This window comes from Solenopsis invicta, chromosome 6 (assembly GCF_016802725.1).
Source record: "Solenopsis invicta isolate M01_SB chromosome 6, UNIL_Sinv_3.0, whole genome shotgun sequence".
NCBI classification, from domain to species: domain Eukaryota; kingdom Metazoa; phylum Arthropoda; class Insecta; order Hymenoptera; family Formicidae; genus Solenopsis; species Solenopsis invicta.
Genome location: NC_052669.1, coordinates 13,990,790 through 14,003,826, shown reverse-complemented (window position 1 = coordinate 14,003,826; position 13,037 = coordinate 13,990,790). Strand labels below are relative to the sequence as shown.

The following is a 13,037-nucleotide window of genomic DNA, read 5'->3' as shown; positions in this document are numbered from 1 at the left end:
TACAATAGCATTAGGTAATTTATGATTTTTAAAATAAAATTGTATATAACGGTTTTAATTAAGAAAAAAATTGTGTAACTAAACAATTGTATATAAAATAGAATTCTCTTAAAATCTTAATAATTAATTTTGATTACAATTTTATGATCATTAATTTTTATAATAAGAATATGTATTTATATATGTATTTATGATTGTAGATTATACATAATATATATAATATATAAATGTATAATAGAAATTTGAGTTTCTATTGTATATTAATATTATATAATATTTATATATAATCTTTTTATATTACTTTTAATAAAAGAGTATATAAAATTTATTTAATACTTGTATTTTATAGGATTTGCCACTACATGTACAAGAATTCTTAATACGCATGAAAGAACGCAAACAAACAGCTCCGTTTCCTGCTAACCTAAAAAACTTTGCTAGAACTCTTCACTTTCATTCACCAGCTGCATACGAAGCAGTTAGACGTAGTTTTCTTAATTGTTTACCACATACTAAAACACTTAATAGTTGGATCTGTTCAAAAAAATACAAACCGGGGATTTCCGAAGAAATTATTAATAATATCTCTAATATTGTTAAGCAAGAATCAGAGAAAGGTAAAAAACTTGTTTTTAATATAACTTTTGATGAGATGAATATTAAACAACATAAAGAGTGGGATAGAAATACACATTCGTGGAAGGGTCTTGTAGATTTCGGTGGACAACTAGACGAAATAAAGAAAAATGGACAGGTCAAAGTTGCCACTAAAGTATTAATTTTTATGTTAGTTAATATAAATGGCGGATTTAAAAATCCGATAGCCCATTATTTGATTAATTCTTTGAATGACGTAGAAAAATTGATTCTTTTAAAAGATTTATTAATAAAACTAAATGAAAAAAGTATTAATGTAGTCAGTGTAACATTTGACGGTGATAGAGCCCATAAAACAGCATGTAACTTATTAGGCGCTCATTTAAATTATAAAGATAAAGATCATTTTAAGCCATATTTCGAACATCCAGAAAATTTAAAACCTGTTTATATTTTTTATGATCCTTGTCATTGTCTTAAACTTGTTCGAAATTATTTCGCTACAAAAGGTCCAATTATTTATAATCGAACGAATATATACGCTGGGAATTCATTAAAAAATTGCATAACATACAAGAGCATGAGAAGTTGCATTGTGCTTGCAAAATTCGAAATAGGCACGTATATTTTTACAATGAAAAAATGAAGGTATTCTTGGCTGCTCAAGTTTTAAACAATAGTGTCTCAGCTGCTTTAAGATTCCTTGAATTTGATCTAAAAAATCAGGATTTTGTAAACACTTTTCCAACAGCGACATTTTGCAAAAACTTCAATGATATATTTGATTTATTAAATGTTCGAAATAAATTTTGCAAAACATCAGGCCGAATGAGCATAACTAAAGATTCTTTACCAGAATTAAAAAAAAAAGTTGAAGAATACGTTCAATATATTGAACAATTAGAAATTAATGTAAAAATTAAAACATCAAACAAAGAAAATTCTGTCAAAATATATAAATGCAAATATTATACGTAAATCAGTTGTTCATAGTGATTCTGTAAGTACAGGTTTTGTGGGTTTTATTATTTGTTTGAGAAACGTCTACAATCTTGCTAATTATTTAATAGAAAATAACATTATTCAATATATGTTAAGCTATAAACTATCACAGGATCAAATCGAAATGTTTTGTTCATCAATAAGAAGAATGAATGGACATAACAATAATCCGACTACAACTCAATATACGAGGTGTGTTCAAAAAGTATCGCGAATTTTGTGTTTTTTCAAAAATTATTTATTTATTCATGAATATCTATTTTGTCCCCTTCAAAGTAATCCCCATGAGATATTATACACTTGTGCCAACGGTTTTTCCAATCTTCGAAGCACTTCAAAAAATCATTTTTTTTTTATCTTGTTCAGCTCCTCCTTCGATGCCGTCTTTATCTCGTCAAGCGTAGCGTAACGTCGTCCTTTCATGGGCCTCTTCAGTTTAGGGAACAAGAAAAAGTCACAGGGGGCCAGATCTGGGGAATACGGTGGCTGCGGCATCATTAGTGTGTTGTTTTTGGCCAAAAAGTCGCGCACAAGCAACGATGTGTGAGCAGGGGCGTTATCGTGGTGCAAAAGCCAATTTTTGTTCTTCCACAAATCCGGGCGTTTCTGGCGGATTGCTTCGCGCAAATTGCGCATAACTTGCAGGTAATATTCCTTATTGACCGTTCTACCCTGTGGCAAGAACTCATGATGCACCACGCCCCTGCAATCGAAGAAAACTGTCAGCAAAACTTTCACATTCGACCGAACTTGGCGCGCTTTTTTCGGTCTTGGTTCGTGCGGCAGCTTCCATTGAGATGATTGAGCTTTGGTTTCCACGTCATAACCATAAACCCACGATTCGTCACCAGTTATGACCCTCTGGAGCAAATTTGGGTCGTCGCGGACAGAGTCCAACATCTCATTAGCAATGTTCATGCGATGCTGTTTTTGGTCGCAATTGAGCAATTTTGGTACGAATTTCGCGGCGACCCGTCTCATGCCCAAATCATTGATAAAAATCGAATGGCACGAGCCAATCGATATGTTTAGGTCCTCAGCAACTTCTCTAACGGTGATTCGACGATTGGCCAATACCATTTTCTCCACTTCATTAATTTTTTCGTCTGTTGTTGAAGTGCTCGGGCGTCCGGCACGCTCTTCGTCGTTCACATCTTCTCGGCCTTCTGAGAACATTTTGTACCACCGATAAACGTTGCTTCGGTCCAAGGTAGCTTCTCCGTATGCCACAGTCAACATTCGGAATGCATCCGCGCACTTAATTTCGTTTTTCACACAAAATTTGATACAGGTTCTTTGATCCATTTTTTTGAATAGGTAAAAATCGAAGACGATCCAAAACACGTGCAAGCAAAGCAGCTGTCAACAATTAAGTGAACATTCAAAATGGCCGAGCTTGTCGGCATAAGTGAGAGACATGAGTACCAACATAACGCCACAAAAAGATCGAAATTCGAATATACGTAACCCGCGAAAATTCAAAATTCGCGATACTTTTTGAACACACCTCGTATAAAAAACAATATGTAATTGTAATAAATTTTATTTTATTATTATATATATCAGTACATTTATATACAATTCCATATTAAAAAAAAAGTTATATTTTATAGTAACTGTTTGCTGTAATAAGTTTGTAATTTTGAGAATTTTTCTTTAAGGTTATCTTTTCAAACTGTTCAAGAGGTTAGAACCTAAATGCGTTATAGACAATGAGCAGCGCAAAAGCGCATGCGCGTATAGACAAAGACAAAGGGGTCCTTATGCAGCATTCTGTTTCTATCGCTATATCGCAGCCTCTTACGTGCTAGCTTATGTGCTAGCATACGACTCACTCCCTCTATTCTTATATCTCTATGGTAAAATTACACACATGGGTTAGCATGGAAAAATTTTTCTGTTAAAATACAAAAATAGTACTACTTGGTTTTTTAAGAAAAATTAAAGTATTATATACGTTGTTGTGTAGTTGCGGGATGGTGAAAAAACTGTAGACGGTAATGGACAAGTACAACGCACTTTATTGCTAGCCTCGCGTACAGAACGATCCGTTCGGGTCCGCTGTTGCAAAAGGAGAAAGAGCGAGCCTCGCATTACGCGGCGCTCGCGTAGTTCGCGTTTACTCGCTCGCGGCATCGCGCGTTCGGTTGAGGAGAAACCGGAACGCGCGGTATTCGAATTGCGCTCTCGCACAACACCTCTCCCCGTAAGGAAAAGCTCCGCCTTACTTCTGATTCCATGAGAGGTCCGTATATCTCTCTGGAGGTCGTCGGTCGCGTACAGAACGCTCCCCTTGTCCTGGTGAGGGCCGGTCTCGTACTTCCGCTGGTGGCTGTAGAGCTTCTTTTAGTGTTACTGTGCCGCCGTCGGCTTCTGGCGTGTTTGGATCCGTTTCGTTCAATGATTCCTCGCAAATGTTCTGATGTTCTCCGGATCGGAGAATTTGATCAATGTGCCGCTCCCACGTTCTGCCGTCGTCCAGCGTGATCTTATAATGTAATTTGCCGATACGTTGAGCAATGCCTTGTTTCCATTTTGAACCTCCGCTGTAGTTTCGGCACTGCACCTTTTCCCCCACCGCAATTTCGCGAATTCCTTTGTTTATGCTCGCGTTTGAAAATCTTTTTTCTTTGTTAAGAACGCATGTGTTATAATAAGTATGTATTTTTCTGTTGAACATCTTCTCAGATGGAGCAACTCCTGTGGTACAATGCGGTGTGACTCTGGTTAAAAAAATTTGTAACGCGTCTTCTAACTTTAAATTTTTGTTTTGCGGATCTGTTAGTATTTTTCGTAGTGCATTTTTCATCGTTTGGATGAACCTTTCCGCTTGCCCATTTGTAGATAGGTGGTATGGGGCCGTATACTTAGGTGAAATTCCATTAGATTCCAAAAATTGTGTAAACTCTGTACTGCGAAAGTTACGCCCGTTATCCATTACCATAGTTTTAGGAGTTCCAAAATCCGAGAAGATTTTCTTACACGCATCTATTGTACTCTTCGCTGTTATATTCTTAACAATATAAACAAAAGGCCATTTCAAACATGAATCTACCATGACAAAAAAATTGGCGCTCATAAATGGGCCCGCATAGTCAACATGTACTCTATCAAAAGGTGCTTCTGCGGTTTCTTATTTGTGAATCTCAACTTTCGGTGGGTTGTTACGTATTGAATTGCACGTACTGCAATTTCTTGCCATCTCCTCAATAGCTTTATCTAACTCTGGCCACCAATAGAGACTTCTTGCCAATGCCTTCATTTTAACCACTCCAAAGTGACTTCTATATAAGTCGCGCAAAATACGGGTCCGTAGAACCGTAGGGATTACAACTTTCTCGTTACATAAGAGTACCTCGCGTTGTATACTAAATGCTGCTTGGTTGATTTTAAAACGTGATTTGGCAGGTATTTCTTTTTTTTCGCGTAGTGCTTTAATAATGTTCTGTAACTGCGCATCTTTAACTGTCGCTTGCGCTAATTGTTCTGTAGTTATCGGTATACTATGCATAATTTCAAGTTCGTAAACGTCTACACTCCGCAGTAGACGTTGACGCAACGGGTAGACGAGATAGACAGTCAGCGTTGCCATGTAGTTTTGTATTTCTATATTTGATCTTGAAGGTGTATCCCTGTAGAAAAATCGCGTAATGTTGCATTCGTAATGCTGTATAAGCTGGTAACGATTTTAAGGGTGAAAAAATTTGCACTAACGGACGATGATCCGTGATGAGTACGAATTTATGTCCATATAAACATTGATTATATTTCTCAAATCCAAAAATGATTGCGTAAGCCTCCCTGTCTATCTGTGCGTATTTCCGTTGAGTGTTTGTTTGCGACGCGTATTGCAATACACGTTCAGTACTATCCGGATACTGTTGGGATAACACGGCTCCCACATCATAGGCGCTTGCGTCTGTCACAAGGACTAACGGTAGCTTCGAGTCATAGTGTACCAACACGGTATCGTTTTGGAATTCTGTTTTTGCTAGTTGGAACGCACGTTCGAAATTTTGCGTCCATTTGTATTCGGTTTCCCTTTGTAGTAAGGTATGTAATGGTGCCAGTATAGTGCTTAGATTTCTGATAAACCTCCCGTAGTAATTTACCATGCCCAAAAAGGAACGCAGCTCGGCTACGTTGCGCGGTCGTGGCATTTGCTCAATTGCCTGCATTTTTTCAGCAGTTTTATGTATCCCGTGTTTATCAATTTTGTATTCGCAGTAATCGATACTATCTTTAAAAAATTCATATTTTTCTTCATTTATCCGTATGTTTTTATCCGCTAATCGTAATAGCACCTGTTCAAGACGGCGTAAATGCATGTCATCATTTGGCCCTGTGACTTTAATGTCATCCAAGAAAACCAACACTCCCGGTATATCCCGTAGGATGTTTTCGATTTCGCGTTGCCAGATCGCTGGCGCTGACGCGGTTCCGTACATTAACCTAGTGCTTCTAAATAATCCTTTGTGTGTACTCAAGGTCAACAATTCGCGATCCTCTTCGCGTATTTCTAGTTGTAGATAGGCTTGTTCGAGGTCGATTTTTGTGAACTTAGTGCCTCCGGCCATAGCCGCGAATAATTCGTCGACTGTTGGCAGTGGGTGTTCATCGATCACCAAATTTGGATTTGACGTGACGCTAAAATCTCCGCAGAGTCGCACCCGATTGTTTTTCTTAAGGACCTGAACAATGGGTGTAGCCCAACGTGATGTATTTACTTTCTCGAGTATTCCGTCCTTCACAAGTCTGTAACTCTTGTTCGACCAAAGGTAATAACTTGAACGGAACAGTACGTGCTTCCAAAAACACCGGTTTGGCATTATCTTTTAAGGTTAAATTGGCTTGTAAATCTTTTATTTTTGTAGAACTCGGATTTAATTTTTTTTTGTAACGTAGTAATAAATTTGTAATTTTAACTTTTGTATCGTCTGGTGTACTTTGAATCGAATTAATAGAATCTGTCAATTAAAATAACCATAACTGTCTTAGCCACTCGCGACCTAGCAATGGCTTGCGTTCAATTTTGGAAACGTATAAATTCAGCTTGCAAATGCCACCACGTCACGCCACGGAAACCGGCAGCATGCCGACTACATCTATTGACGTTGCAAAACGCAACTAACTGTAAGTTTGTTGGTTGTAACCATCGTTCACTGAATAAACGTCTGACCGTGTTAATACTTACAATAGAGACTGCCGCTCCGCTATCAATCTCGAAACGCAACGCTTTCCCGTCGACCGTGAGCGTTTTAAAGAATTTGTCACGGTAGTTTGGATGTTCTGCCGTCAAAACCTCCTCGATTTGATTCGCAGATGCACGCTTTGCCCCCATACAAACTTTACGTAAGTGTCCTGGCGTGCCGCAATAATTACATTTAATATTTCGATCACGTGTACATTTGTTTGCCAGGTGATTTCCACCGCATCTAAAACAAACTACATTAGCATTTGTAAACGTATTCGCTTGGGTTACATTATGTTTACCGACCGCTGTACGCTTCGGTTCGTTCTTCCCCTTAAAGGTCGTCTTCTCTCGCATCGGTTTCTTCTTCCGCGTTCCTTTGTCTTCCGACTTGTCGTTTTGTGTGCCCACATATTCCACGACGGCCGTTGTTCCTGTTTGCAGTTGCCGGGAGTCTTTCTCCGAAAGTTCTAGGGCTGTAGCCACTTGGACCGCTTTCTCGAAGGTCAAGTCTTTTGTTTCGAGCAGCCTCGACTGAGCTTGGAGACTCGATAGTCCGAAAACCAGTTGGTTTCTCAGCGCTCTCTGACTTCAAGTAATTTCCGAAATTACAATGAATGCTCAATTTATGTAATGCAGCAACGAAATCTTTCACGGATTCCTCTTCCTTCTATTTCCTCTAGTGGAAACGGAAATTTTCCGTTATTTTCAGCGGTTCCGGAGCGTAGAATTCGCCTAAGTTTGCAACTAGAGTCTCGAATGGAATAGTGTAAGGGTCAGCAGATTTATTACAAATGACATCAAATGCCGCCGAACCGATGTAGTGCAGTAAATACAGTACTTGTTGCTCGGTGGAAACTTTGAAAATTTTGATGGCGGCTAAGAAACGTTGCAGCCATCTTTTCCATTCCGTGGTGGTTGGATCGAATACGTCGATCGAGAAGTTACCGTGTAACACAACTTCTGCCATGTCTCGTGTATGTCGTGCTCACTCGCCGGTACAATTCGAAGGAAACCTGCGGTAGGGCTAGCTGCGCTCTTCGTAACGAGCGTCATCGGTTCGTAATCCCCCTTGCTATGTGTGTATCTATTCGGCCTCACGCGCGCGCCACGTGCTCTACACATGCACCGATACGCCCCACCGTGTAGGTATACTATGCACGTGCGGTTTCTCTACCGCTTCTTTGTAAAGAAAAGAGTAAACTCTACACCGTGCTTGCTCACGCTCGAACCGCGGAAACGCCCTTTTAGTACGGAAAAATGAGGTGTAAGCCTCGCCACGTTATGAGTGTACCTCGTGGTGCGTACTGGTTTCTTGTCCGTACTGCAGTAATCTCTCTTCTTTTCTCGCTAGCAACTCACGGATCCCATCCTCGTCGCCAATTCTTTGTTGTGTAGTTGCGGGATGGTGAAAAGACTGTGTAGACGGTAGTGGACAAGTACAACGCACTTTATTGCTAGCCTCGCGTACAGAACGATCCGTTCGGGTCCGCTGTTACAAAAGGAGAGAGAGCGAGCCTCGCATTACGCGGCGCTCGCGTAGTTCGCGTTTACTCGCTCGCGGCGGTTGAGGAGAAACCGGAACGCGCGGTATTCGAATTGCGCTCTCGCACAATATACGTAAACGTCAAACGGTTAGAAATTAAATTTGTCTGTAAACATTTCTTGTCTAGATAAAATACGAGGTGTGTTCAAAGAGTATCGCGAATTTTGAATTTTCGCGGGTTACGTATATTCGAATTTCGATCTTTTTGTGGCGTTATGTTGGTACTCATGTCTCTCACTTATGCCGACAAGCTCGGCCATTTTGAATGTTCACTTAATTGTTGACAGCTGCTTTGCTTGCACGTGTTTTGGATCGTCTTCGATTTTTACCTATTCAAAAAAATGGATCAAAGAACCTGTATCAAATTTTGTGTGAAAAACAAAATTAAGTGCGCGGATGCATTCCGAATGTTGACTGTGGCATACGGAGAAGCTACCTTGGACCGAAGCAACGTTTATCGGTGGTACAAAATGTTCTCAGAAGGCCGAGAAGATGTGAACGACGAAGAGCGTGCCGGACGCCCGAGCACTTCAACAACAGACGAAAAAATTAATGAAGTGGAGAAAATGGTATTGGCCAATCGTCGAATCACCGTTAGAGAAGTTGCTGAGGACCTAAACATATCGATTGGCTCGTGCCATTCGATTTTTATCAATGATTTGGGCATGAGACGGGTCGCCGCGAAATTCGTACCAAACGCCCCTGCTCACACATCGTTGCTTGTGCGCGACTTTTTGGCCAAAAACAACACACTAATGATGCCGCAGCTACCGTATTCCCCAGATCTGGCCCCCTGTGACTTTTTCTTGTTCCCTAAACTGAAGAGGCCCATGAAAGGACGACGTTACGCTACGCTTGACGAGATAAAGACGGCATCGAAGGAGGAGCTGAACAAGATAAAAAAAAATGATTTTTTTAAGTGCTTCGAAGATTGGAAAAACCGTTGGCACAAGTGTATAATATCTCATGGGGATTACTTTGAAGGGGACAAAATAGATATTCATGAATAAATAAATAATTTTTGAAAAAACACAAAATTCGCGATACTTTTTGAACACACCTCGTATACAAACTCTCAACCTCTGCTTCAACAATTTTTTAATTTGAGCAAAATTAATATTAAAAATTGAAACCTAAAGTATATGTACACAAATTTGAAATTGTTGAAGCGTAGCCGGATAGTTTGTTTAAATATTCTACCCTAATAAGTAATGTTTGCAAATTAATTTAATTTTTAATCGATTGATCATATATATATATATATATATATATATATATATATATATATATATATATATATATATATATATATTTATTATTTAGCTATCATTATCTTTATATATATTATTATACATTATACTGAAGGTGACTTTTAGGCCAAAACGTCTGTTAATGTTATTTGTAAGATTTATAATAGCATTAACAGCTTTGCTTGGTTTGTAGTTTATATTTTTAAATATTTGGGTCTCAATCAATGTTTAATTATTTATTTTTCTTTTATTTTAATAGATGATTGTTCAGTGCACTTTGATAGAACACCTGAAAATCTAGCATCTTTCAATCTGCATGTTGAAATCAATTCTTTAGGCAAGTTTATTGTTATTACTAATTTCTGATTTACTAAATATTATATGTAAGATTACTTTATTCAATAAATCTATAAAAATAAATAAATAATATTTATTGGTGAACAGGTGAGACTCTAGCGTCAAAAACAGAACTGTTGTCTGGTAAAAAATCCGCTGCAAATTCAAAAAATAAAAATTTACAAAGTCAACCGTTCATTTCTAGCCAGAAAAGTATGTATGTTTTTTTTTAATCATAATTTCGTCTCCTTATACACTGCTGTTTATTATCTATTCTTATTTCTTATCAGAGATGCAAGTGTATTGTATTACTAATTTCTGTTTTACTAAATATTGTACGTAAGACTATTTTATTCAATAAATCTTTAAAAATAAATAATATTTATTGCTGAACAGATGAGACTCTGGCGTCAAAACCAGAACGGTTGTCTGGTGAAAAATCTGCTGCAAATTCAAAAAATAAAAATTTACAAAGTCTACCGCTCACTGACATTTCTGGCAAAAAAAGTACCTATGTTCTTTTTAATCATAATTTTGTCTCCTTATACACTACTGTTTATTATCTATTCTTATTTTTTTATCATAAATGCAGCATCGTGGAAGGATGATTATGCTGTTAGAATTCTTATTGATGAATAGAGAGGACATGAAAGTTATTTCAAAAGCACTACCATTACTAACAAGAAAGTCTGGGAAATGATAGCCAGCAAGTTGAAGAAAGAGAACCCACTCTGGCACTATACTGGTCAGCAATGTGAAGACAAATTTAAGGGCCTTAGGAAACACTATGTGAAAGCTAGAGATGAAAATGAGAAGAAAAGTGGCCTTCCAGTTGCTACATGCAAGTTTTATAAAGAAATGGATAATGCTCTTGGTGACAAGCCAGCTGTGAAACCTGTGTCCATAGCTTCAACATTAAGAAAGCATAAATCGATAGATACTACATATTCTTCAAATGTAGTTTCTGTGTGCTTAAACAGCAGCAGTAAAGACGACAGTGAACGTGACTCTACTCTTAAATCCAAAAAGAGAAAGAAAAATGTCACTAAGAAAAATATCGAAAGATTACTTACCACAAAAAAAAAGAAGTCTAATAAAAAAAAAGATGCTTGACAGAAGAGGCACACTGAGCGTATGGAACGACAGGATAGTGCTATTGAGATTTATCAAAATGTAATAAACCGACTCTTGGAAAAGTTATATAGTTGTAAGTGATGTATAGTTTTTTTTTCTATTTTGACTATATATATTAATTTCTTTCATTTTTTCTTGTCTCTTGTTGTAGAACTTATTACCAGAGCATTTGATTACTTTTGTAAACGTGGACTATTAGAAGGATAAAGGAGATCTGTGATGAAAGATTATGTGACGTTATGCAATTCTCAAGCTAGTCTAAGATAATACATTCTGTTATGCATATATTTTTTTTTGTTTGTCATTAACATGTAGTAATCTTTAGCATTTAGTAGAAATCTTTAGTATTATTATTATTTAGTTCTTTATTTTATTTCTAATGTCCTTTTCCACAAATATAGATTAATTTTAATCTCGGACTAATTAATTTTTTATCTGTTTAGTTTTAAGAATTAGAAAAAGATAAAGAGTAAATTAAACTGAGATAGAAATTATGCTCTGTGGTTTTGTCCGTATGGACAATTATAATGTAGTAGCGTTCCTGCTACACTTTGTCACCAACAGTTTAGAATAGGCGCCGAAAAAAGAAAGGTGGCGCCCTTGATCGGGTACTCGCGCCTTCAGTCTCCTACGGTTCTATTTCGTTCCGCCATATCATTGTTTTTCTGTTGCACGCAACCAACAGTTAGTTCGTTTCTCTACTCGATTATTTTGCAGTGAATTATCGTTCTCGATATGCCTAAACATAAGCACAGGCATTTTGCAGTGAATTATCGTTCTGTGAGACGTTCACGGGAACGAGATTCAAGAAATTCATCGAGAGATCCCGTCTATCAGACAGATCTCGACGCATCCTCAATAGAGGTTAGCTCACGCGCCTCGCGCGGGGACTCCCCTGCCCTCTCATCTCAACGTGATGAGTTGACTTCGGCACTCAGGGAGATCCTCGCTTTTATGAGAGAGTACACTCCGAGGATTCCTGAAATAGACACTTCGGGTCATATCCAGGACATCGTACCAGAGGACATCGTACCGGGAAACATTGTTGCAAAGGATACTGATCCTTCCCTGTTGGGAGAGCTACAAATCTCTCACACAGAGGTTAACGAGCAGGCAGATGGGCAGACGGTTCTTCAGAACCGGGGCGGCGGACCAGGTATGTTCCTTCGGTATGGCAAAGAAGGAACATAACCGATTGCCTTATCTGACCATGCTTCTTTCCTTTTTTCAGACCAACGGTGTCCACCGACAGTTTGCTTCGACCCTGAGGTAATTATTGCGAGCTCGCCAGATATAGATAAAGAAAATGACGCTTCTCTGATAAACGAATTGTTCGGAGAGCATCCAATTTCAAATGAGTCTCCCTGGAACCCTACGGTTTTCGAATCTACTAAAGGTGAAGTTCGCTCGGGTCTGAAAGAAGAGCTGCGTACAAATCTACTCTCAAAATTTGAAATTAAAGGAAATTTAGCAGATATCGGACCCCCTAAGTTAAACAACGAAATAAGGTCGGCGTTGTCAAAACATCATAGCGTCTTAAAGCGGGACGAATACCAAGGTAAAGCTCAGTTACAGGTAGGCGCTTGCCTCAACGCTTTTGGCTCAGGAATTTCAGATCTCTTGAAAGCCTACCAAGGCCGACCTTTGCAGCCGAATGTAAAATCTGCTATTGCAAAATTAGCGGATGACATCCACCTATTGGCGGACCACCAGTATAGGCTGTCCCTAGCTAGACAATCAGTCATCAAACCATGTCTGACATTTGTGGGAAAGTCAGCAGCCGACCAATCCGCAGTCGACGAATGGCTCTTTGGCTCGACTTTTGCAGAAGGCTTGAAGTCAGCACAAGCTTGTGAAAAAGCAGGCAAGGACCTATCGAGGTTTTCTACAGGATCTACTGCATTGACTAAAACAGGCTATCAACCTAGTCAACAACAGCCAACGAAGCAGCTCCTAACCATAAGGGAAACCGCAAAGCCCC

General features: G+C 38.5%; 2 protein-coding genes across 2 annotated transcripts; one reads left to right on the top strand and one right to left on the bottom strand.

Moving 5' to 3' along the window:
- Positions 1 to 3,823: 3,823 nt before the first annotated feature.
- On the bottom strand, positions 3,824 to 7,760 carry LOC120358091 (uncharacterized protein K02A2.6-like). The gene is made up of 6 exons (XM_039450811.1): positions 7,627 to 7,760; positions 6,794 to 7,379; positions 5,314 to 6,404; positions 4,786 to 5,231; positions 4,422 to 4,602; positions 3,824 to 4,322 (listed from the first exon to the last, which is right to left on the bottom strand). The coding sequence occupies exons 1-6, from the start codon at positions 7,758 to 7,760 to the stop codon at positions 3,824 to 3,826; spliced, it is 2,937 nt and encodes a 978-aa protein (XP_039306745.1).
- Positions 7,761 to 10,524: 2,764 nt separating this feature from the next.
- On the top strand, positions 10,525 to 11,319 carry LOC120358172. Its single transcript, XM_039451214.1, has 2 exons — positions 10,525 to 11,129; positions 11,208 to 11,319. Exon 1 carries the CDS (start codon positions 10,619 to 10,621, stop codon positions 11,033 to 11,035), a length of 417 nt encoding a protein of 138 aa, XP_039307148.1. The 5' UTR covers positions 10,525 to 10,618; the 3' UTR covers positions 11,036 to 11,129; positions 11,208 to 11,319.
- The last annotated feature ends 1,718 nt before the right edge of the window (positions 11,320 to 13,037 follow it).